General features: G+C 37.1%; 1 protein-coding gene across 1 annotated transcript in view; it reads right to left on the reverse strand.

The window, feature by feature from the left end:
• LOC150076427 (arf-GAP with dual PH domain-containing protein 1-like) overlaps nucleotides 1-27,961 on the reverse strand; it is a 218,737-nt gene that overhangs the window by 119,959 nt on the left and 70,817 nt on the right. Inside the window, exon 6 of the mRNA XM_090387357.1 lies at nucleotides 11,003-11,225. Within this exon, the coding sequence (XP_090243483.1) occupies nucleotides 11,003-11,225 (223 nt within the window). The remainder of the gene's footprint in view (nucleotides 1-11,002; nucleotides 11,226-27,961) is intronic.

Consider the following 27,961-nt stretch of genomic DNA (forward strand, 5'->3'; position numbering starts at 1 on the left):
GCCATGCTTTGATCCTCCTTTGTGAATTGGGGATACATTTGCAAATCTCCAGTCCATGGGGATCTCCCCTGAATTCAAGGATGCTAACATAATTGTAGCTAAGGGTTTGCTTACTTCCTTCGCTGCCTCCTGTAATATAATTGGATAGATCCCATCCACCCCAGGTTTGATAAACTTCCGGCATTCCCCTCCTTAAAGAATTCCTCATGTTGTGAACGTAGATACAAAATAATCATTCAGTTTGTCAGCAAGCCGAGCAGGATTATCAACAGTCAACCATCGATGTCAAGTGGACCAAACTGATTAATCCCCTTCCTTCTCGAGTTTTCATAAGCAAAGAAATATTTGCTGTTTTTCTTGACCTTTGCCAAATATTTCTCTTAATCTACCTTTGCTTTCCTAACCTCCTTTGTGCCTTGATTACAGGCTAGTTTATATCTACCACAGAGTTTTGTGTTGCCTGATAATTTATATGCATTGAATGCAATTTTCTTCTTCTGTCACGCATCTCATCAGTTCATCTGACATCAATGTTAGATGAACTGATGAGACGCGATTTAGGCCTATACCTCGAAGGATATTTCTTAGTTAGGAAGAGTACTTCTTTCTTCATCATAATGAAGAGTATTTCTTAATTCTTTGAATGCTTCCCATTTAGAATTTGCTGATGGTAAAATCATCAGTTGGTTCCACTATATAGAATTTAATAACTGTCTGAGACCACTGTAGTCACCTTCACAAAGAAAAAAAACCCGTTCTTTTACCCTTGACGTTAGTTACATTTTTTAAGTAAATCCAAAATCAATACACTGTGATCACTGCCACCTAGTAGTTATTTTATCTGCAGGTTCTTAATACGTGAATAATCACTGCTGATAATCAGATCAAGAGCATTACTCCCTCTTGTTGCCTCTATAATGTGCTGCTGTAGAAAACAGTTATACAATAAATCCACAAAAGTCTTGGTAGTCTCTGAGTGACCAACACACAAGTTCCAGTCAATATCTGGAAAGTTAAAATTCCCCATTATAAGACATGATTTATACAATTTACTGACCACTCTATTTCTCCGTATAGCTCTTCTTATATTTGTCAGAGTCATCAGGCCTATAACACATTCCTACTCTCATTTTTGCTTTCCTAGTGCTTATGTCATACAAACTGACTAACTATTGCACTGGCCACCCATGTCAACCGAATATATTGCCTTAAATTTTATGTGCTTCTTAACTAAGAGAATAACCCCTCCTCCTATCCTGTCTGTCCTTTCTTCAATCATTAACACCAGGATGTTAGGCATGTCTTGTTGCAGCAAAGGAAACTTTTTTAGTGTTCCAGTCCCTTGCCTTGAAAGTTTTTCGAAGAAGACATGTACTCCTGCAGTTGGAGCAGAACCAAGATGATTAGGCTAGAGAAAAATTACTGGCATTGGTCTGATTAAGTTAAGAACTACGTTGGAAGTCAATAGTGAAATATGTTTAAGTTGGCCTCTAGCTATTGTGATAAAAATCTTAATTTATTAGGTAGGCATAGTATGCGTAGTACCATTCCGATTATGGTGGGTCTATTAAATAACATCATTCTGACATCTGGAAGAAGGAGTAAAAGCTGTTATTCTATAAGTATCCTTGTGGTGATGGGTTGTTATCATCTGAACTGGGCAGCTCCATGTGCTGTTTGTCTCAGCATCTCCTTGTGGTGTTGGATATGGTTCTTGTCAGTACTGGGCAGCTCCTTGTGCTGTTCAGTTCTGGACTGCAAAATGTGTAGATGGAATTCGGTCATTGTTCCATAATTTTGAATGGCTGCAGAACATTTTTTTGTACAGACAGTATTTTAATTTATGGCCTGATGCCAGAGTTTGGCAGGGAATGCCTGGAACAATAAATAAAAAAAAAAAGTCCTTTCTATATACATTGTATGTCCATATCCAAATTCTGCAACCCTTATATCTGATGACTACACGTTTTCTGATATTCCAACAATGTCTGCATTTGATGTCTTGACCAGCACTTCAAATTCATCAAATGTATTTACTGTACTCCTAAATTTGAAAATGCTAGGAAGCATTAGTGTACATGAAAGTACACATGCACCTTTTCTTAGTCTTATTCTAACACAGTCTATGTACTTACTTGTTTCATGATGATTCCCAGCAGTCTTTGAAATCCCCAGCACTTAGCTTTCACTCAACCCACACTCAACCCATGTACAATCCAACTAAAATAAAGTTTACCATTCATAGAAAGGTATATCTCACTTTTGTTGTCTTTAATTAGAGAAGTGGAAGAAATCTATTTAACTACAGAGAAAATGCGGTTTGCTATTTTTACTGCAGAGAAAGGGCATACACGTTTAGGATGTGTAAGTATTAAATTAATCAAGAGAAATTTTTAGTCAGGTACTCTATTAACACTAGGCAGAATTTTCGTAATTCTTTTTTAAAATATTAATAATATTTTAGTTTTGTTTTGATGGACATTCATGAGTAGACAGTTAATGTGTTAGTTTAGTCAATTTGAGAAAGATGACAATTGTGCTATGGAAAAAATCAATAAATTTCTCACATATGATAACAGAGACGGATAAGTTTCATTTTTGTTGTCATTTTTCAGTTTTGTTGCCACTATAGTTACACCACAGTTCAATGTATATAAACTGTGCATTAAAATAAGTGTTTTGCTGTTTATTACGTATAACTGTACGAGAGAGAGAGAGAGAGAGAGAGAGAGAGAGATTCATATCTTGGGATATTATGTGCTGTTTAATACTTGCAATTCATGAAAAAAAAAGTGTAACCCTCTTTTTTGCATTATTGCATTCTGTAAACTTCATAATCGATTGTGAAGTGGTCTTGCTAATTGCACTATATGATCCACTTGATGTGCCACTTTTGAACAGCAGAGAACAGCCAGTATCTGAGTGCAGCTGAAAAAATGTTTTTAGTATGGAATTAAATCAGCGTTTTTTTTGTGTGCACGTATATAAGTCACTGTTTATGGAAAATATTAACTTGATAGGAAAATATTACATGCAACTATATACTAAAGTAAATAACACAACAAAAAAAAAAAAAAAAAAAAGAAAAATAATTTCTGAATGTTAGGACAGTTCAATTCGAACATGGAGATATGTGATAAAATTTTTGACGAAATCCAAAATAACTTCTCTGTGAAAGCAGCTATTTAACATTAATTGTTGTTTAAGAAGTGAAAAGTGTTAGTAGAATTGTATGTTTTGCCTACATGCTGTTTTGTTTTTGTGTACTGGAAAGTACACGTTTATGTTACTTAACCAACTAATGAACGTATCTGAAGTTTTGTATAATTGGTGTTGTTGCAAGATTTGTGTATAAAGTGTTGTCTTTATCAGTTAAATTTTTTATTATTATTTTTTTAAAGAAAGTATTATTAAAGGCAGTAAAGCATTTGGAACTGTTGCACTTGTCTTGATGACTTTGTATTTAGGAAGGAGAGAAGGGTTAGAGGTAGTCATGTTACATGTTAACAGTAACCAGTGAATGATAAGAGCATCTGCAGGTACAGGAATTGGCACATGCCGACATTGAGTCCAGGTGGTGTGAAATAGTATGAACCAAAGGATTAATGAGAGTGGGGATATGCCACAGACCAGAAGATTGTGAAGTATAGGATCGAAGTATTGAAGTATAGAATTTTAGAACAAATAGAAAACTAACTTGCAACAAACCTCTGGATCCTTTCATTAGGACCTGGAGGTTTGTTAGTATTAAGATTGTCTAGTATTTTCTTGAACTCCTTCTGAAAAAAATAGTCAAAAGAGGCAGTAAATAGGGTATTTTGTTATGGAAAGAGATTTGTCTAAAGTAACAATGCACCAGATAGGTTATTTTGAGCAAAGATGCAACAGATCCAACCATCAGGATGCCAAAGAGGCAGAAATAAAAGTAGCAAATACAACAGACTACTAATTATCCAGAATGGTTGAGAAATAAATTTTCCCAGATAATCTGCAGAATGAAAGATAGACTTATAAATGTGACAAAAAATATACATTTATACATATATAATTTATTCATATTTATAAAAGTATACTATAGCAAATGAAGATTTGACATAAAATTTAAAAAGTACACAGTTTTTGAAAAAGGAAAACAACAAAGATCATTTCCCCCTTAGTTTTCCTTCTGCAAATCGTACTATGTAAAGTTCAAGGCATCTTCTTCTTGTCAGCAAGACAAGATGGCATGTTTCTGTGTTAACATGACATAGGCATAGAGGCACAAATAAAAAAATAAAAAAAAAATAACTGCATTTTCCTTAAGTAGCAAAACTTAAGGATTACTAAAATATGATTAGAATGAGTTAGCAGACAGAACGTAAAAGCAAGGATGAAGTTTCTAAGAAATTCAAGTCCTGTCTACAGGAACATTACAAAATGTAAAGAAACACCACCTGTAATGGATTCCACATATTTCTTTTTGTTATCTCATACGATTTCTGCAGATCATAGAGACTGTTAATCTACCCCCCAGATAAATGGAATTCAATTGTAGTTGCAGCTGATGACTTTAGCAAGGGACTAAACACAAGCACTGTTTCAGCACAAGCCAAGTTTTCTACTCTTGAACTCCAAATTTATTTTTGGCTTATTAATAGCTTGCTTGTAAGATCTCAGATACACTAAGAAAAATTTCATAGTGCACCTCATCCTTGGACAGTTACTTATGTCCTTCAGCAATGTTGTACTTCAAGGAGATGCAATATATATACTTATTTATTCCAAAGAAGCATATATTATTCAAGTTACTCAATTTATTTTAAGTTAATTTAAGTTTGTTTTATATTAATGAAGTTATTAATTGCTATAAAGGAAGGAACTGGAGAAACTGCTGGAATATTTAGCTGTTTCATATTGATTCTTTGTAGTTTCAAGTTTCTCACTAACTTGCTTTAGGAAGGAATGCAGTATTGTGATAACTTTCTACCAAATTAAGTTCCTGCATGTACAATGTGTTTAAGCCACTACATTTATTTAAACCACTGTAATTGGAAGAATCAATTTCATTAAGAAATGTTCAATTCTTAATGAAGAGCTCATAAACCAAAACTAGTAGTGACACACGTATATGGCATGCACACATGTATTCTTCCATGATTATAGTTAAGCACCTACAGGAAAGGCAGTGCCAGTTCAGTAAATGATTTCAATGCCACTTGTACTAGGTGAGGCTTGGTCTCAAAAATTCTTGAAAAATTAGCAAGGTTCTATTCAATTAGGCATAAACATCCAAAATTTATAAGTAAATGCAAAAAATAATAACTTATTTTAATAAAATATTTAATTTCAATTGAAATCTATAAAGATATTTAGTCATATTTTGTAATGTTTCACTGTTAGTTCTGGTTTATGAGCTCTTCACTAAGAATTAAACATTTAAGATTATGCTCAAAAACTGAAATTCTCAATATTTCCACTTATAGGAGAAATAGGTTTATTGCTAATCTAAAAACAGAACGTTTGTCAAGTATTTGGTCATTCATTTGTACTTTCTTGTCTCATTTATCTTATAAGGTCATAACTGTGTACTGCAGGGGGAGAGGTTGAAGGGAGAGAATGAGTATATTCACTGTTTGGCTGTTGATATAATACATTATTCTATGTTGATTTCAGGAACTTAAAAAAAAAATTCATATTAATATAACTAGATAGTATGAACCAGAGCTGTAATGCTCAATAGGTTCTACGTTGATATCAATATTTGTAAAATAATAAGAGAAGTTTACCTCAATATAGTACGCAGAACACTTCTGTATGATATTCTCCAGAAATTAAAACAAAAAACTTACATTAGAGTAATAAGCGGCCTCCGTAGCCAAGTGGTCAGGAGCGGGAGTGCAGTAGCACACACTCTTTGAGTAGACCGGGGTTCAAGCCCCTGACTGCTAAATACGTCGATCTGCCAACCCACACTGGACCAGCGTGGCAGATTATGGTACATTTCCCTCAGCATGAATTGTTGAGGAGGCTTCCATCCTGCAGTGGGTTGATAATGGCTGCAGTTAACTTAACTTTAACAAATAATTTAAAAAATAATTATAAATCAATATCACGCAATTAAAAATAAGAAAATTAACTAAAAGAATTTAACGAAAAAAATTGCAAAACGATTTTCCTTCCTGAAGCTGACAATGCTTTTCGACCATATGTCGTAATCACAAGAATGAAAATTACTGAATAGGAGTGAGTATGAAACTTAAATAGGGATTATTTGTCTTCGCGCATGTGCGTAGGTACCTCCGTAGCCAGGAGCAGCAGTGCGTAGCACACGCTTCTTGATTAGACTGGGGTTCGAGCCCGAGCCCACCAAATATGGAGAATGCAGAAAGGTCAGGGAATGACCACTGCATATCCCCGGAGCAATATGGCCTTAGTTGCTAATGCTCCTAAAAACCAAACAGCAAACAAAAAACAACAAGCATGTGCATAAAAGCTCACGAATCGGAGATGAGATATGGCTGACAAATATTAACAGAATTTTCGTGTATTTAATTTCTACGGTTTCTGCAATTAATAGTTGCGCATAATTACGTTGGACATTTTGGCCTCGTTAAATAAAAAAGTGTTTTTTTGTTACTGGTGCGAAAGGCTAATTCTGACACTGCTGAACGAGAAGCACAAACTGAGGCTGCATGTTGATTAACACGAATATTCAAAGGAAAATGCGTCGAACCCTGGTAAGACGAATCGCAATCACCGCAAGAAATGTTGTATACCAGGTCATTAATTTGTGTTATGAACGAGGAAAGGACTGAGCGACTGTTCAGTATAGTGTGTAATTTACGTATTGGCCTGGCCACAATTTTAAATTCGGTATCTTTAAAGAATCTGTTAAGCTGTTTATGCCACTGTTCAATATATGGGACAGAAATAAAATATTTTTTGATATTACTATTGTTGGTTGGTGCAGTATTTTGTATCCTATCCTTAGCTTGTACCCTAATTCAGTTTATTGTAGCCAAGGGATAACCCCTGTTTAAGAATCTGCTGGTTAATATTTGTATTTCTGAGCCCAAAGCAGATTCCGTCGTTGAATATTTGTAGGCATTTAGAAATTGATTAAAGATAATCAATCTTTTGTAGGTGAATGGGTGATAGCTGTTATAATGTAGGAGCATATTGGTGTTTGTAGGTTTTCGATAGATGTTAAATTGGATTTTATTCGAGTCCCGGGTAAGCGTGAAATTTAGAAAATTTAATGACTTTGTATCCATATCCTCCCTTTCCAATGTAAATTTGAGCCTAGAATGAATATTATTAAACGAATGTAAAATGTCTTGGATAGTATTACTATCAGTAATAACTAGAACATCATCTAAATACCTTCCATAGTATGTGATTTGGGGTCGAAAAGGCGTCAAATGTATATGCTCAATCGTTGAGAGATAGATCTTCGATATTAAGCCACTCAGTCTCAATCCCATTGGCACACCAAAAATTTGTTTGTACACTTTGTCTCGAAAGGTGATATAGTTGGCCTCAACATCTATCGAAAACCTACAAACACCGGTATGCTTCTACATTATAACAGCTATCACCTGTTCACCTACAAAAGATCGATTATCTTTAATCATTTTCTAAATGCCTACAAATATTCAACAACAAAATTTGCTTTGGGCTCAGAAATACAAATATTAACCAGCAGATTCTTAAACAGGGGTTATCCCTTTGCTACAATAAACTGAATTAGGGTACAAGCTAAGGAAAGGATATAAAATACTACACCAACCAACAATAGTAATATCAAAAAATATTTTATTTCTGTCCCATATGTTGAACAGTGGCACAAACAGCTTAAAAGATTCTTTAAAGATACCGAATTCAAAATTGTGGCAAGGCCAATATGGAAATTACATACTATACTGAACAATCGTTCAGTCCTTTCCTCGTTAATTAATTAATTAACGAGGAAAGGACAACACAAATTAATGACCTGGTATACAACATTTCTTGCGGTAATTGCGACTCATCTTACCAGGGTTCGACGCGTTTTCCTTTTAATATTCATGTTAATCAAAGTGCGGCCTCAGTTCGTGCTTCTAATTCAGCAGCATCAGAATTAGCCTTTCACACCGTTAACAAAAAACATTTTTTTTTATTTAACGAGGCCAAAATACTTAGTGTCCAACGTAATTATACGTGACTATAATTGCAGAAACTGCAGAAATTAAATTACACGAAAATTCTGTTAATGATCGTCGACCATATCTCATCTCCGATTCGTGGGCTTTTACACGAATGCGCAAAGACAAATAATCCCTATTTAAGTTTCATACTCACCCCTATTCAGTAATTTTCATTCCTGTGATCACGATGTGAGCTTCAGGAAGGAAAATCGTTTTGCAATTTTTTTCGTTAAATTCTTTTAATTAATTTTCTTATTTTTAATTGTGTTAAATTGATTTTTATTGTGTTAAATTGATTTTTAATTATTTTTTAAATTATTTGTTACTTTAATGTAAGTTTTTCGATTTTTTTCGTTTTAATTTCTGGAGAGTATCATACGGAAGTGTTCTACGTACTATACTGAGGCAAACTTCTCTTATTATTTTACAAATATTAATATAACAAACTACATAATTAAAGGCAAACCATTCAAAAGCTAAGTTGATAAAATTTAAAATATGGACTTGATGGAATCCTATCAAATCTTTTGTGGGCAAATATTATTATTAATACACAATCTTACTAGATTTGAAAAGGAGTATGTCTCTATTTTTATGAAAGCATGACAATCCAGAATTAAGGGGGGGTCAGTCCTATATAAACAAGTCCTACAGAATTAAGGGGGTCAGTCCTACATTGAATAATTCTCTTGACAGCCAAACAACTCCAATGAGTTCATATGTTTACAAGGCTGATGATAAGGCCTTAGAGTAATAAATACCACTTCACTACAGAAGCAGCTATTAGCACATGGAAGGTTCTGGGAGGGGATCAATGCCTCAGTTCATTTCCCTGAAGCACTCTAGACATGCTCTATCAGATTCAAATCTGAAGATCTTGCTGGCCACTCCATCTGAAGAATATCATCATTTTGAAGGAATCTGTCTCCTAGTGAAAGAGAATTATTCAATGAAAATGAATTTCAATCTCATGACACCTCTGAAAAGGCTCACATAGTACAAAGGGCCTCATCTCTATAATCTGAAGTAATCAAGGTGGCATCTATCAAAGATGTGATTGGTGCTATCACTGATCACAATGCCTCCCCAGACCACTAGCATGAGAGAGAGAGAGAGAGAGAGAGAGAGAGAGAGAGAGAGAGAGAGAGAGAGAGAGAGAGAGAGAGAGAGAGAGAACACATTCTACACTCTCTCTTAATGCATTCTCATCTGTAGAATCAGTTTCAAGACTGAATCTCAGCTCATCTGGAAAGAGCTGAGAACATTGATCTTGACATTGGAGTGTCATCAAACAGACTATACTTTGGATGGGGGACATACACCATAAGTCTCTCCATTCCTGAATTCTTCAATATACAGTTAAGTCTTGAAACTGTCATTCCCCTAGCTGCTGAGAGCTTGAAAGAACTGCCTAGTACCTCACTGTCAGGGCCAGGCAACCATCATGGGATGCTATAATTCTTGGCTGACTTTGAACATTATACTTTAAGATACCTCTCCTGTCTCTCTCCTGATTTTGTTACCACTACTGTGACATTATCGTTCTTGATGCACTTACGGTTCTGGCTAATTTAGCTTATAATTATTCTGCCATCACCTCTGAATTTTCCAAAGATCTATGCAGAAAGAGAAAACTTAATCAGATGAGCTGTGTACCACATTACACTAAAAATGAGTAGTACCATTGTAGCACGTTTTTATAGTACACCTGCTTTATTTGTGTATATAACTGTTTTCATGCATCAAAAAACACTTTCTACGAATTTATGGTAGAAAGCTGGTGGCACTGTGCTCCATTTCTTTGGAGCATTTGTGAGCTCAAATAGCAAAGAAGGCAGTCCCGACTGTCCAAATTCTGCATTCCAATTAAACCCGAAAAGGTTGATGGAGGTTGGAGCACCGTAATGGCCATTGCAATATTCTGATGCTATTTTCTTCAAACCATCCTTACTTTGTGACTGGGAGCATTGTTGTTTTGGTAGCTGTAAGGGCTATTTCCATAAAACTGCTGCAATGTAGGAGAGTTGCCCAAAATGTCAACATATGATATGGCACTCATGATTCACAAAGTAGTAAATTTCCAGGCATTCATCATAACCAAACACATCCATGAGATAAGTGTGCAACTTGATGTAACTCCACACAACTGGCTTCCATTGATCCAGAACCCAGTTTCAGTTTGCCTTTTACCATGCCAATCAATGATTTGAGGTTGTTTTTGTTATTAAAGCTCCAAACTCAGTTTCTAAAGGATATGCTGGTGAGATCAAGTAACTACTCATATCAAGGTGTCCAGCTCCTGTCAGTTAGTTTTTACATCTACTTTAATATTTCTTGGGGTCAGTGTCACCATTTTTACAGCATGTTATCAAATGTTGACTTGGGAATGATTAATCCCTGAACAATAGTATGCAAAGGCATCATTATCCCTAATGTCTTTCTTTAATGAAACTGTTTGCTCTATCTGTATGCTCATTGTTTTCCCTACATGTTTTAATATTGAATTCTAGACTAACTGCTGATCACCTTTATGGGCCAAAATATTTGCATATTTCATTAAATCAGAAATATGTCCCATGACTTGGTAGTTTAGTATATATGTTAATATATATAAATATGCAATGAAAGCAGTGCACGAATACAAACAAAAATAGCATTAATAACTTTTTGAATGCTTTGAACTTAGGGTTCATCAGTGTACACTTCACTTGATGAATGCAATCATTGCATCATGCAAATTCTTACATGATATGAGAATTGTTCAAGACAAGTGAAGTTAATTATAGTTACTTTTTTCTGTCTTATTCATTTCCATTTGTATTTTTTTTCTGACTTACTAATGTTATCTTGTGGAGTTAAAGGCCGCTCAATAACATTTTGAAGTAATTTAATCCACTCTTCCCTTTCTTCTTCACTTTCTGCTCCTAATAAGAATGTTCTATCTCGAGTACGAAGAGTAAAGCCATATCCTTGCTCTTTTAATCCGGGTTGAATACCCTTCCTTACAGCAAACCCATCAAAATGGTGACCTATAAATATTTCTCCTTTTGCATAAGGATCCTATAAAAAAATAAAATCAATAAATATTAAACAAAATTCAAATAAATGTAAGAATATTGTCAAAAATTTCAGCAGATCAATAGGGTCTCTATTGGACATATTGGATTTAGGAGGGCAAACAGATGGTATACATGTCAAATTCAGCGAACTACAAAATTTTATTGTATGCTAAGTAAGACTTTGCAATGATGAAACAAAATTTTAAATAACATATTGGTTTGCACCCAAATAACAACATTGCTGACATAAAGAAATTGTGAACTATGAATTCTGTATAATTTTGCCTGACTTATAGCCAAAAAATTAAGTTTACTTTTTTTAAAGTGATATATACAAGGTATGTCCCAAAATTTTCAGGCGCACGCACGCACGCGCACACACACACACAAAGCTTGAAGTAATAAAACAAGACAAAAAGAGCTAACAGATGGAAGTTAAAGAATACAAGGGACCAAAACTATTAGGAAAAGGAGATCAAAAGAAAGAGAAGTATTAAGGTGGATGAAAGGTAATGTGAAAAAAAAACCTAAGTGTTATATCAAATTAAAGGCTGAATTAGAAAGCCAATTAGAAAGAAAGAAGCTATAAGGAGAAACATGAATTAATTGCAAAGAAATAGCAAGAATCAAATAGAAAATTTGATTCTATTGTGGGAAAATATTTTGATGTTATAAAAATCTAAATATAAGGGAAAGATAAATAAGGCACTCTAAATATAAGGGAAAGATAAATAAGGCACTGTTTATAAGCAGTTTGTCTCTGCAGGTGTGTAATTGTTAATCATAACTTTTAGGAGTGTTCTACAGAACTTACTCATGAATATTTGTCACCATTGCCCTGGAAATGTAGGAATTTAGAAATTGGCTCATCTTATATAATAACATGCTCCCACACATAGCAGTGTTGTCCCTTCAACAGTTTTATTTAAGAGTTAAATTTTTAGCAATATTTGATGCATGCTATAAAAGATTGATACATAGTGCAGGTATTTCATCAGGGGACTACACGTGATCAGGTATCAATAACTGCGTTCCTATGCATATGTATAGTTATGGAAGAAAAATATTAAAAGGAAACCCTATAGAGTGCATGGAAAAAAAAATTTTTTTTTTACAAAAAAGGAGGGTTTATATAAGCAATAAAGTCTTCTATAAAAATAGGCAAGGTAGTCCCAACCCAGCATTCACAATAAAATTAAGGTAATTAAATAAGATAACGATAAAATCAAAATAAATAAATCAATATGTATGTGTTTGTGGAAAAAGTCACATCTAGAGTAATAGTAGGTTGGTGATATAGAACAAATTTTTTATGTAAAAATTAGAAAAAAGAAGCAATTTTGTGTGTAGAATTGGATAAAGAAACAGGCAAATGGTATTGAGAAAGGAAATCAAGTGTGGTAAGGGAGGGAAAAAGTGATGGATCAAATGATGCAAAGATAGCATAGAGGAAAGGAAAGTACGAGTGTACATATTTCTCTCATGTTGCACTAATAGCTCAATGGACGGAAGAATGAAGGGCAGAAAGTGGTAAGATATAAAGCAAAGAGAAGAATATTAAAGAATACTGGGGCAAGCGAGGGGTGTAACAACCCAACCTGTTAGAGAGGGTCCTGGCTAAGTAAGTATTAATAGTAAAAGACGCTAATAATGAATGCCTGTAATATAAGTGTTTTGGGGGAAAAAAAAAAAAATATATATATAATGAAATGCCAAAAATATAAAATCGAAACATGCCAAAAATATAAAATCGAAACTTGCCAAAAATAAGAAGTATTTAAATTGGAAAAAGGCCAGGATACAGAGAAGAATTCAACTGTATGTAAGACAACAGAGAAAAGTGTAAATACCTAATTTACGAGTACTGTAGCGTGTTTCCTTTAAGGTGGGAAAACATTCAGCAGAGATATATGATAACAGTAGATGGAATATGACATAAAACAGTAGCAAAGAAGCTGGCACATTTAAGAAGTTGCTGGAAGTTGGAAATAATATATATGAAGTGAAATGCGGCCGTCAAAGAGAACTACATAAATAGAAGGCAGAATGAGAGACCTATACAGTCATTTTTAGTTTAATATGTATATGAGGTTCAACAAGTAAAGCATTGGAAAGGAAAATGGTTTATGGTGCCAAAAAAGCAAACAGTGCTAAATCGACATAAGTGCGCTGATTGAAACTAGACTGCATGAAAATGATTGCAAAAATGTTCTCAGATGGCAAATTCTGAGAAAATCCAAGAGATAAAGGTATAGTCCTGGAGATAAAAAACTGTTAAAGACAATTAGAAAATTGTTCTAAAAGATTCCAGTAGTTGAATTCTGAGAAAATCCACAAGTTAAAATAAGCAAATTTAGTATGGGAGACATCTAACAATAACGGAATTAAAAAAAGTGCAGAATATACAAGATGATAAAGTGCTAAAATCACTGTAATTTCCTGAAGTAAATTCGACAAGGGAACCTATTTTAAAAGGGATAACAGATAGAGTAAAATGTACAGGAAGAAGAATGTAGGGAGGCTGCTTGAACATTGTAGCAATTTAGGATAATAAATTCAGAGGAAATCCAAGATATAAAGCAAGAGAGTGAAGACTTGTAGGAAACAGAATATATACTGGCTATTGAACCTAAATGAAAAGTGCAACTTGTCAAAACGTATATAATTTAATTACAATATAATTACAAATAATTCCCACGAGAAGTGAGAGATTAGCATTAGCAAGGGCACATGATGCAAGAAAGCAAGCTTATATAGCATCAGCCAAAAAAAAACACACACACACCCTTCTCATTTCACCCATCCACTCGCTCCTAATGTTTGTCTACTTCTGCCTTGAATCTGTTTAAGCTATCCACTTCTACAATAACAGATGCTTGCTACAATGCTTGCACCTTCACAATGGTGGGACTGTTAGTAATCATGGGTATAACCTCCATACACAAGCACACGATGGGTGATGACCCAGGTGTGAACCAACGTAAGTAGGGGTCGAGGTGTGGTGCCCACACCTCATGGAGGAATGCTGCCCCTCTGTGTTACCAGGCAGTACTAGGTGGTAGATGACTCTCATCAACTGGTGCAATACCACCGCTTTGCTTATTGGAGGCTTGAAGTGGTGGAACCCATGTTTAGTCTCCAGAGCTAAGTTCTGCTCAACCCTTCCCCATCTCACTGGATATTTCAGAGACTGCTGGGAGTCATTGCGGTACAAGTAAACACATGGGTTGTGTTAGCGTAGCTAAGAATAGGAACAGGTACATGTATACTTGCGTGTACACCAATGCTAGGAGTTTGGTAAATAAATTTGATGAAAACATCAAAGGCAGATATTGTTGGGATATTGGAGACGTGGTGTCACAGAGATATAAGAAATGCAGAACTGGAATTTGGGGAGTACAATGTGTACAGAAAGGATAGACAGGATAAGAAGGGAGGAGGGGATATGCTATTAGTTAAGAAACACAAAATCTAAGGAAGTGAAGCCAGTTGACATCGCTGAACAGTGCAGTGTTGAGTCAGTTTGGTGTGACGTAAGCATTGGAAGATCAAAATTGAGAGTAGGAGTGTGCTATAGGCCTCATGACTCTGATCAGTATAATAAGAAACTGTACAGGGAAATAGAGAATGCCAGTAAATCAGAGAGTCTTATAAAGGGGGGATTTTAATTTCCCAGATATTGACTGGAATTTGTGGGTTGGTCACTCACACACTAGCAAGGCTTTTGTGGATTTATTGAATGATTGTTTTCTACATCAGCATGTTCGGGAGGCAACTACAGGGGGTAATACTCTTGATCTGATTATCAGTAGTGATTCTTCATGCATTAAGAATCTGCAGATAAAGGAACCACTAGGCGGCAGTGATCACAGTGTGCTGAAGTGGGATTTACTAAAAGAGTTAACTACCATTAGGGGTAAAGTGAAGGGTTTTTGCTTTCGTAAAGGCGACTACAACGGTCTGAGATAGTATTTAAATTCTATACAGTGGGACCAACTGATGATGTTACCAACAGCAAACTCAAAATGGGAAGCATTCAAAGAACTTACTTGGAAGCTACTAGGCTTTACATACCAACTAAGAAATATTGTTAAAGGATTAGGCCTAAAGGAATGTCAGATGAACAATGAGACAATGTAGCAGAGAAGAAAAATGCATGGGATACATATAAATTAACATGTGACACAGAAGCCTATGATTGATATAAGCTGGTCTGTAACCAAGTTACGAAGGAGGTTAGGCAGGTGAAGGCAGATTACGATAAATTTTTGGAAAAGGATGCAAAGAAAAACAGCAAAGAGTTCTTTACTTATGTAAACTCTAGAAGGAAGGGGATGAATCAGATTGGTCCACTTGATATCGATGGTTCAACTGTTGATGATCCTGCTCAGGTAGCTAACAAACTAAATGAATATTTTGCATCGACATTCACACATGAGGAGTTATTCAGCGAGGGGAATGCCAGAGGTGTATGGAACTCTGGTAGTAAGCTAGAGAATCTTGTAATAACTGAGAGTAAAGTGGAGGAGAAATTGTTGAAGATAAACAAGAAAGGCACCTGGGGTGGATGGGATCTATCCAGTTATATTAAAGGAGGCAGCAAAGGAAGTAAGCAAACCCTTAGCCATAATTATGAGAGCTTCCTTGGACTCAGGGGAGGTACCCATAGACTGAAGATGTGCAAATGTGACCCCAATTCACAAAGGAGGATCAAAGGCTGACACAAGTAATTACAGACCTGTGAGTTTAACTTCTGTTCCAGGAAAATTAATGGAGGCACTGGTTAAAGAAGCACTGCATTTTTTTAAAATCCATCATCTAGAAAAGACTTCTGTTATAGCTCGGACACAGCATGGTTTTGTTAAGGGAAAGTCTTGCCTGACCAATTTGATTGGATACTATGATGCAGTCACAAAGGAACTGGATGCAGGGAATAACTTTGATATTATATACTTGGATCTTAGAAAGGCTTTTGATACTGTTGCACATGGAAGACTGCACAAATTGGAGCAGTGTGACATTGGAGGCAAATTGCTGCTGTGGATAAAGGGGTGGCTGAGGGGGAGAAGACAGTTTGTTTGTTTGTTTTAGGGCTTTACGGTGCAAGGACAGCAAAGGCCATAATGCGCCTAGCTATGGTGATATTAAGATACATAGTTCTATCTGTATAGATGATATTTAAAATTATATCATGTTGTATAGTTTTATCTGTTTGAGGAAGTCAAATATTTTGGTCACATGTGGTGTGTCTGCTAGTAGGTCAGAAATGCGGAGAGAGGTGTTCGTCGTGGGAAATGAGATAAACATAGCTTGTCGCTCAGTACTGTACTTGGGACAATCAATAAGTAGATGATGGACAGTGAGCTGGGTGTTACAGTTTGTACACGATGGCGGATCAGTGGCTGCAAGCAAATAAAGATGTGTTAGGTGCGTGTGGCCTATCCTTAATCGGGCTAGTACAACTTCTTCATGTCGGTTTTCACGTATACTAGATCTCCATGGTTTAAGACCTTTTTTTATGCCAAGTAGCTTATTGTTGACTTGATTCTGCCAGATATGTTGCCATTTTTCAAGGCATCGTTTATTTATAATGTACTTATAGTCAGATGCAGGTGTAGTGAAGGATTGGTGTATAGGATCGGTAGCAGTTTTGGCAGCTAGGTCGGCCTGTTCATTTCCAGGAATTCCAGCGTGACCAGGAATCCAAGATAACAGAACTTGTTGTTTATTCTGGTTTAATTTAGTCAGAGTGTTCCAGATCTGTCTAAGTAAGGGGTTATTTTTTGTATTGCGTTGTATGGCTTGGATAGCACTAATGGAGTCGGTATAAATAACGTTTTGCAGTTTAGTTCTTGAGAGTGTGTAGTTTAAGGCCATGTGGAGTGCACAGAGTTCTGCAGTATAGCTGCTACATTCAATCGGAAGTTTTTTGGACAAAGTGATGTTAGGAAATACTGCTGCTGCACCAACATGATTGTCTGTTTTAGACCCGTCTGTGTAAATTGGTGTGTACTGGCCGTGCTGGGTTCTCAATGCGGCGAACATTTGCAGTATGTTCTGTTGAGATAGGGTGTGTTTTCCCCAGGCTGTCAATGAAAAGTCACACGGTGGTATATAACATGTCCAAGGTGGGACTGTATGAGAGGCAGTGGGCTGTATCTTACTAAAGTCAATTTGCCAATCGGCCTGCAATGCGCAAAGACGTATCCCGGTTGGTGGATTTATTGATGGATACGCTTGGTATAGGTTTACCCATTTAGGAGAGAAAAGTCCGTTCCAAGTGGGATGGTTTGGATGCCCTTTGAGTTTTGCTGCATAGTGTAGTAAAAGCATTTGTCTACGTAGCTGAAGGGAGGTTTCATGTGCTTCAGCATATAGGTTGTGGACAGGTGATGTACGGTATGCCCCAAGTGCAAGACGAAGAGCACTGTGGTGCACAGGATCAAGCCAGCGTAAAGCACTTTGTCTAGCAGAGCTATAAACTACAGAACCATAGTCTAGACGTGAACGTATTAGCGCATGGTACAACTGTAATAGTGTGTATCGGTCAGCTCCCCATGTTGTGCCTGATAGAACTCTTAAAATATTTAGCTTTTTTAGACAGGTAATCCTGAGTGTTTTTATATGTTCCAGGAAGGTGAGTTTTTGGTCAAGTATCACACCAAGAAAGCGGACACTAGGGACAACTGGTATGATTTGATTTTCTAGTCAAAGTTCTGGGTGTGGATGTAGATTACGCTTCCTGCAAAAGTGTATACCAACAGTCTTTTGGGTTGAGAGGCGAAACCCATTGTTTTGGGCCCATTTTGCTATTCTGTTGATTGTACATTGCAGCTGTCTCTCTACCATTCGCATATTAGGCGAATGGCAGGCAATACTAAAGTCATCGGCATACAGGGTAGTGGATATTGTTTGTGGCAGGTCCTGTGTTATTGAATTCATTTTTATATTAAAGAGGGTAGCACTTAGCACTGATCCTTGTGGCACTCCTTCTTCCTGTATGAACTTTGAAGATAAGCGGTTGTGAAATCGAACTTGGAATGAGCGGTGTTGTAGGAAGTTTCTTATAAACTGTGGCAGGTGTCCGCATAGTCCCAGATCGTATAGGTTTCGCATTATACCATATCTCCAGGCAGTGTCAAACGCTTTTTCAATGTCAAATAGGACCATCGCAAGATGTTCTTTGCGTACGAAGGCGTCACGGATGTTTATTTCTGTCTTAATCAAAAGGTCAAGGTGGATCTACCTTCACAAAAGCCACACTGCACTGGATTCATAAGGTTATTTCGAGCTAGAAACCAGGATATAACTGAGCGTTGATCATTTTTTTCCATTACCTTGCATATGCAGCTGGTGAGTGCAATAGGTCGATAATGCTGGGATTTTGAAGAATCTTTTCCAGGTTTTGAAAATGCCAAAACATAAGCATGCCGCCATTTGTCAGGAAAAGTGTTTTCTTTGAATATTCTGTTGTAGAGCAACTACACTAGTCTTTTGACGTTTTGCTGCGACAGAACCAGACTCCTCTTGTTTTTGCCTTGTCAGAGTTTCTTCTGTGTACCCAGTGTTTTTCTGGGTTTTATGGACTTCTTGCTCCATTTTGCCCTGGAAGGGAGACCTTTTCCCTCCAGGTTACTGGCCCCGCCACGTGGAGGCAGGAGCAGTGCCACCTTTGTGACCAAGCGGTAGTGGGTTAGTAGTAATATGCAAAGAAAAAAAGGGGAAAAAAAGAAAGAAGGTTACTTTTCCTCCTGTTCAAGTAAAGTGATTTCTTTACTGAAGCTTATTTAATTGATTGTTAGTGTAACGCTGTAAATAAAGAAGACGATTTTACTTATTCAAGAGAGCGCAATTCACTGGCAAAGACACTTGATCACAAAAACGCTTGGCACCTGGGGCCGGGAGAAGGCAGAGAGTGGTAATCAATGGACACTGCTCGTCGTGGACTAATGTTATTAGTGGAGTCCCTCAGGGCTCAGTGTTGGGTCCATTATTGTTTTCTGTATTTATAAATGATATTGATGATGGTATATATCAAGCTTAATGTCCAAGTTTGCAGACGATACGAAGATTGGCAGGGTTGTCAAGGACACTACTGACACTATGCTACTGCAACAGGATCTGGAAAGGTTGAGCAGAAGGGCTGAGAAGTGGCAAATGAAGTTTAACATTGACAAATGTAAAGTACTACATATGGGAAACAGCAACCCCAGAGCAACGTATCAACTCTGTGGTACTACAATGACAGTGGTAGAGAATGAAAGGGACCAGGGGGTGGTTGTGCAGGCAGATATGAAGTTTTCTGAGCAGTGCAGACGGGCTGCAAGAGTGGCTCATGGTGTATTGTCGATGATATATAGGAATTTTTCTAGCAGGGATAAGGAGGTGATTATTCCCTTGTATAAGGCAATGGTCAGGCCAGAGTACTGTATACAGGTCTGGAGGCCTCATTTCAAGAAGGATGTAGAGATGCTGAAACGAGTACAGAGAAGGGCAACAAGATTAGTGAATGGAACAAAGGGGTACTCTTACGAAGAAAGGCTTAAGTTTTGCAAATTACAGTGTCTGGAGACTAGGCACCAGCGAGGTGATCTGATAGAGGTGTATAAAGCCTTGAATGGTTTGAGCATGCTCAATGCTGATGGGATTCTTCCTCTTACTCAGAATAATCACCTGAGAGGGCATAAATTCAAATTGAGGAAAGACAGATGTAGGATAGTCGTGCGGAAATTTGCCTTTAGCCAGCGGGTGGTTGGTTGGTGGAACAGACTTCCATCCCTTGTAGTGGAGGTTGATAGCCTAAATAAGTTTAAGGCTCAGCTGGACAGGTATTTTGAACGAACAGAGGGGTAAAGTGGAAGTGGGTTTTTTTTTCTTTTTTTTTTTGGCTGATGCTGCATAAGCTTGCTTTCTTGAATCAAATGCCTCTACTAATGCTAATGCATCATTTGCTCTTTCTCATATTGTGCTCTGCCTTCACGACGATTTGCCATGATATTGCACTACCTCGAATAAGTAACGCTTCACTAATAGAGAAGACTATTGTTAGTATTTAGTTATTTTAAATATTGTCATATACACCTTTTGGCATCTCTCATATTGTGTGATTATCTTCACAACTGGGTCGTCATGTCTGCAATACCAGGGTACCTGCCCACCCACTGATGATAGGCCAATAGCCTTGAAACATGTCTGGATGGTGGTACTCACTGAGAATAAGTAACAATAGTCTTCTCTATTAGTGAAGCGTTACTTATTCGAGGTAGTGCAATATCATGGCAACTCGTTGTGAAGGCAGAGCACAATATGAGAAAGAGCAAATGATGCCTACAACAACTACTTTGTAGTTTCTTAAGAGTTGTTTGTTTGTGTTGTTTGTTTTTTTGGTTTTTAGGAGCATTAGCAACTAAGGCCATATTGCTCCGGGATATGCGGTGGTCATTCCCTGACCTTTACGCATCCTCTGTATTTGGTGGTGACGGGCTCGAACCCCGGTCTAATCAAGAAGCGTGTGCTACGCACTGCTGCTCTTTCCCACCTGGCTACAGAGGCGCCATTAAGAGTTGGCTATGGTGTATCTACACACCGATATTATATATATATATGTGTATATATACACACACATAGAGAGAATTAAATCTAACAGGCAGAAAATTGAGTAGGGGTGCCACAAAATAAAATGAATTATTTAAGGGTGCCGTTATTAAAAAACAGAAGGTCGAAAATACTGGTATAACCAGTAGACACAAGTTTCCAGCCGAGCCAGTCTGGTGTGACAAACACTGGGAAACAAAAGTGAAGTAGAAGTCTGTTATAAGCCAAATGACCATGAAGAGTATAGAGTGTTTTTATTGTCAAACAGCTCCTGGGGTTCCCCCATCTCCGTGTAGTATACATTGTGGGTGTGAAACAGAACACTATCAATGCCAGAGGTTTAAAAGTGTATGGATTTTGTACATGTGTAGTGTCAGGTACCATTGTTCCTCTGGTCATTTAGCCACTTGGCCCCTAATGGGACCCAACGTTGTCTACACTCTGCCTTGTGGAGGTAGACCAGGTATACCACCATTATAGTAGTTATTTACTCGGGCAGGTCCTGCCACCTAATTTCCTGAGATTTCAGTGGCTCAGACCTAAAAAAAACCAAAAAAAAAAAAAAAAAAAAAACGTTATAGATAGGGGTACTATTTATGCCAAAAGGTACTATTTATGCAAATGGATGTTATTAAATTTTTGGGTGTAGGGCTCAAGCAATTTAACAATGGTTCGGACACTAGTAATTGTAAGTTAGAGAGAGGGGTGGGGAGACTGAAGAGTATAATGAACAATTATACTGTGAACAATCAGAATGTCTTATCAAAGAGGGATTTTAACTTTCTAGATGATTCTAACTCATGGGTTAGTTTCTTCAAACAGGCCTATGGGGCTGGGAAATTCCATAATGCAATAATTAGACTCAAACACCAGCCAAGAGATTAAAAATTTTACTATAAAATAAAATAAAATACAAAAATAACATATAATAAAATACTATGATACAATATCGGGAGACTAAACTATTACAATAAAATAAAATAAATTGCGATAAAACAATTAAAAACAATACTAAAATCGTTAAAATCTGCTAAAATACCGGAGCTTTCTGAGACTGCTGTCTCCTTCTTCAACAGTGTACTATTACTGCAGTGACACATCCTTAAGTAGCAGGCCCATGGCACTCAAACACGTGATTCGCCAGGCACACGGTCGGCATTTCCCACATGCGCATCGAAAACGGAAGTGGCTCGGGAGCGTGTCAAACGGAACCGGTCATCCCGTCTGAGGACAACAGCCTCAAACAGGGGGTGTAAACGCATACCCCTGTCCCTGTTAATAGAATTATGACCAGATGAACCGATTCGCAAGCTCTCAAGCCATTTGCATTCCCAAAATCCATGGGCACGGTCAGTAATGAAATTACTTACCGTGCCCATGGATTCTATTACAATAAAATAAAATTTATTTTATTTTATTGTAACAGTTTAGTCTCCCGATATTGTATCATAGTATTTTATTATATTTTATAGTAAAATTTTTAATCTCTTGGCTCGTGTTTCAGTCTAATTATTGCATCATGGGTTAGTATTAGTATTAGTAATGGCCGCATGGTGCAAGAAAGCCTATGGCTTATGCTGCACCAGCCAAAAAAAAAACCCGAACAAAACAATGATTAAAAAAAATATAATAAATAATAATAATTAATAAAAAAAAAAGGAAATTAAACCTATCATCTATGCGCTTCCCTGACCTGAAGGTACTATCCAGATGACCTTTGAGTTTCCCCAAACTGTCAGCCTTTACCACCCATGTAGGCAACTTATTCCAGTAATTTATAACTCGCTGGCTAAAATAAAACTTCCTGCAGTCCAATCTAAACATTTCCCCCGTAACTTGAATTTATGTTCCCTAATTCTAGTATTATTTATAATCGTGAAAATTTCGTCCTCATTCATTTTATTGATGCCTCTCAGAGCCTTAAACACCTCAATCAAATCTTCTCTAAGGTGTCTAGTTTCCAAACTCTGCAACCCACATATTCGAAGTCTTTCTTCATAAGGACGCCCTTTTGCCGATCTCACCAGGCGAGTGACCCGTCTTTGCATCCTTTAAAGAAGCTCAATGTCTTTCTTTAGGTGTGGTCTCCACACTTGAACACAGTCTTCCAAGTGTGGTCTAACAAAAACCTTATATAATGGGATTATCACGTCCCTATCTCTACTTGCAAAAGTTTGATAGATCATCAATAGGACACCATGGGCCTTCCTTGCAACCTGTTTACAATGCTCAAAGAATTTCATGTCTGACCGTATCGTAACACCCAAGTCCCTTTCCTCCAGTACTGGGTTTAGTTGAACTCCACCAAGTGAATAAGTTATTTTGGGATTACTGTTTCCCAGATGTAATACCTTACACTTTGTTGGATTAAAGCATAGCTGCCATTTTTCTGACCATTCCTGAAGTCTATCTAGGTCTCTCTGAAGAAGCTCAGCTTGACAGTGATCATTAACCACTCTACCAATTTTAACGTTATCTGCAAATTTAGACATCACGCCCTCTATCCCTTCATCAATGTCATTTATGAAAATTAAAAACAACAGTGGTCCTAATACTGATCCTTGGGGAATCCCACTTCTTACATCAACCCAATCTGAGGAATAGCCATTTATCACAACCCCTCTGCCTCCTGCCCTGAAGCCATCTTGCTATGCATCTAAGGATTTTCCCAGTGATTCCAACCTGTTCCAGCTTATACAGCAACCGCTCATGTGAGACTGAGTCAAAAGCTTTGCTGAAATCTAAATAAACAATGTCGAAATTATTCCCTGAATCCAACTCGTGAGTGATCCTTTCCAAATAGCAAACCAGATTTGTTAAACATGATTTTCCCTTTACAAAACCATGCCGAGTACCCTTGAGAATTTCAATTCGATCCCAATGATCCTGAATTCCACCCTTGATCATTGCCTCCATGATTTACCCTACCACTGAAGTCAGACTGACAGGTCGATAATTTCCCACTTCACTTTTAGAGCCACCCTTATGTATGGGAGATACATTGGCACTTTTCCAATCTAAGGGAATCTCCCCAGCGTCTGATGCTCACATAATTAGCCTCAATGATTCAATGCACTCACTTGCCACCTCCCTTAAGATTATGGGGTATATTACTTCAACTCCAGCAGCCTTACTGGCCTGTAGGCTTGAAAGTTTTTTCATTAAATAATCTTTCGAAATTTCAATATCATTAATTACATATTTTTCAACTTCGCTCTCACAATTTCCCATTGCCACAAAAGGTTTTTCATTTGTAAATATCGATGCAAAATAACTGTTGAGTTCATCTGCAACGGCAGATGGTGTATTTAATAATATCACCTTTCCCTTACGTAAAGGTCAGATCTGGTTTGTCCTGCTCTTCTTGGCATTTATATATGTGAAGAATTCCTTATCCCCCCCTCTTTTCTCTGTTTGCTAGTGATTTCTCATAAACTGCCTTTGCCTGTCGAACCTTTTCTGTGGCTCTATTACAGATCACCTTATAGCTGTTATAGGCTTCAGTACTTTTTATTGCTCTGTAACTTTTCCATGCCACCTTTTTCTGCTCAAGTAATGTGGCAACTTCACTATTCATCCAACTTGGAACCCTCCTCGTGGAGTATTTTTTTAATGGTATATATGCATTCAAGGCATCTGTGATTAATGTTTTAAAAGCATACCACAGTTCAAATGTGTTCATTCTCTGCACGATATCTACCCAGTTAATAGAGGCCATGTAGTACCTTAAGGCATCGTAATTTCCTTTTCTGAAATTAAAACCCATTCCTTTGCCTTTTACTGCTGCTACCTCTCTCATCATCATCATCCACCGTAGAACTCCGTGATCACTTCCTGCTGCTGGTTCCTCTACTGTCAGCCCTGTTATGTCATCTGATTCATAGGTGGTAATGAGGTCTAGGATATTCTTTTCTCTATGACTTTCTCTGACATGTTGATACAAATAACAGTCATCTAGTTGATTTAAAAATTTTGTTCCCCATGTCGAGTTTCCTTCTCATTTTCTTCAATCAATTAGAGGCAAATTGAAATCACCCATAATAAGACATTGATGCTTACTTGCCCATTTCATTTGAATGTAGAGGCTTTTGTCATAATCTTCACAATCACCTGGTCTGTAGATTACTCCTACTTGCATTATACCTTTGTTTCCAACTATCTCACACCATACTGATTCTACACTAGCATGTGAAACGTCTGAATCCAGGAAAGCTATCGTCGCACTCAGGCTGCTTCTGATAAGAAGCATTATCCCACCACCCCTTCTATCTACCCTATCCTTCCTAAATACATTACACAAGCCGTACTGAAACTCATCATCCAATATTTCCGGGTGGCACCACGTCTCCGTAACTTGTTAGTAGCTCACTCAACAGCAGAGCATTTCTCAATTTAGCATTAGCATTAGTAGAGGCATATGATGCAAGAAAGCAAGCTTATGCAGCATCAGCCGAAAAAAAAAAAAAAAAAAAAACCCCTTCCACTTCACCCCTCCGTTCATTTGAAATACCTGTCCAGCTGAGCCTTAAATTTATTTAGGCTATCAATGTCCACACAAAGGATGGAAGTCTGTTCCACCAACCAACTACCCGCTGGCTAAAGGCAAATTTCCGCACATCTATCCAACATGTCTTTCCTTAATTTGAATTTATGCCCTCTCAGGTGATTATTCTGAGCAAGAGGCAGTATCCCATCAGCATTGAGCATGCTCAAACCATTCAAGGCTTTGTACACCTCTATCAGATCACCTCGCCGGTGCCTAGTCTCCAGACACTAATTTGCAAAACTTAAGCCTTTCTTCGTAAGAGCAACCCTTTGTTCCATTCACTAACCTTGTTGCCCTTCTCTGTACTCGTTCCAGCAGCTCCACATCCTTCTTGAAATGAGGCCTCCAGACCTGTATACAGCACTCAATGTGCGGCCTGACCATTGCCTTATACAAGGGAATAATCACCTCCTTATCCCTGCTAGAAAAATTCCTGTATATCATTGATAAGACACCATGAGGTACTCTTGCAGCTCGTCTGCATTGCTCAGAGAACTTCATATCTGCCTGCACAATTACCCCCAGGTCCTTTTCATTCTCTACCACTGTCAGTGTAGTACCACAGAGTTGATACGTTGCTCTGGGGTTGCTGTTTCCCATATGTAGTACTTTACATTTGTCAATGTTAAACTTCATTTGCCACCTCTCAGCCAATCTGCTCAACCTGTCCAGATCCTGTTGCAGCAGCATAGCGTCAGTAGCTTAACATCCTTATCCTTAACAACCCTGCCAACCTTTGTATCGTCTGCAAACTTGGACATTAAGCTTGATATACCATCATCAATATTATTTATAAATACAGAAAACAACAATGGACCCAACAATGAACCCTGAGGGACTCCACTAATAACGTTAGTCCACGATGAGAAGTGTCCATTAATTACCACTCTCTGTCTTCTGCCACTCAACCATCCCTTTACCCATAGCAACAATTTGCCACCAATGCCACACTGCTCCAATTTGTGCAGCAGTCTTCCATGTGCAACAGTATCAAAAGCCTTTCTAAGATCCAAATATATAATATCAAAGTTATTCCCTGCATCCAATTCTTTTGTGACTACATCATAGTATCCAATCAAATTGGTGAGGGAAGACCTTCCCTTAACAAAACCATGCTGTGTCTGAGCTATAACTGAATTCTTGTCAAGATGATCCTGCAGTGCTTCCATTAATTTTCCTGGAACAGAAGTTAAACTCACAGGTCTATAATTACTTTTGTCAGACTTTATCCTCCTTTGTGAATTGGGGTTACATTTGCACATCTCCAGTGTGTGGGTACCTCCCCTGAGTCCAAGAGTCCAAGGAAGCTCTCATAATTATGGCTAACGGATTGCTTACTTCCTTTGCTGCCTCCTTTAATAAAACTGGATAGATCCCATCCACCCCAGGTGCCTTTCTTGTATTTATCTTCGACAACGTCTCCTCCACTTTACTCTCAATTATTACAAGATCATCTAGCTCACTGCCAGTGTTTACTTCATCTATGGCATTCCCCTTCCTGAATAACTCCTCATGTGTGAATGCAGATGCAAAATATTGATTTAGTTTGTTAGCTACCTGAGCAGGATCATGAACAGTTGAACCATCGATATCAAGTGGACCAATCTGATTCATCCCCTTCCTTCTAGAGTTTACATAAGTAAAGAACTCCTTGCTGTTTTTCTTTGCATCCCTTGCCAAAGATTTCTCGTAAATTACCAATTTTACATTTTTTACGCAATAACATTATCAAACATATTATTAAGACAACTACACAGTTTTATTAATTATTGTATATTTTTTTTACAGCAGAAACCATGACAATGAACACAGAAAGAACATGTGATAGTTGTAGCATTATGACTTCAAGGGAAAAAGTACAAAGAAATTATTTATATTATATACAGGAACTGCATAAAAATTTTACATGCAAAATATATAACAGATTAAATTAAGCAACATGCATTCATGGACATCCATAAACTGAAATTACACTAGTGAGAAGGAGTTACATGGTGGCATGTGAGTTTTGTTAGTACGACTTCGAATTTTCAGGCATGTAATTCCAGACAGGGTATCAAATGAATATGCGAGTAATTTGAAATGTGTGCTGTAAGATGGCATATTATAGCAAGATGTACTTAAAAAAAAAAACATATTTACTTTTCTTTCATTCTCTGCATTTACCAATATTTTAAAAAAAATTTAGGAAGTAAAAACTTCCTCAATTTTATTTATTTATTTAGTTTTAAATAAAAATGTTTCAGTTGCTCATATTTAACAAAATTTTAAAAAATGAAGAGACAACCATAATTTAATGAGTTTTTCATGACTGTTTTTACTAAGAATTTGATGTTTGGTTCCAGTTATTGTCTTCAGCATCAATTGATCTTCCAGATGAATGTTTAACAATTGATCTTCCAGGTGAGTGTTTTATTTCTTTAACCATCACTTCACTGAAGTGATGTTAAAGAAATAAAAGTGTTACATGAAACGACAGAAACTCAGAACCACTGTACTCAACTGTAAGCCTCTATTATTAAAATCATATCATCATTTGCGTATGTTTAGGCAAATACAAAAAAAGGCTGTACTGTGTGTCACAAAGGGCTGCAAGT

The sequence above is a fragment of the Mastigoproctus giganteus genome, chromosome 13 (assembly GCF_048544385.1).
Source record: "Mastigoproctus giganteus isolate SK-2022 chromosome 13, ASM4854438v1, whole genome shotgun sequence".
Classification (NCBI taxonomy): domain Eukaryota; kingdom Metazoa; phylum Arthropoda; class Arachnida; order Uropygi; family Thelyphonidae; genus Mastigoproctus; species Mastigoproctus giganteus.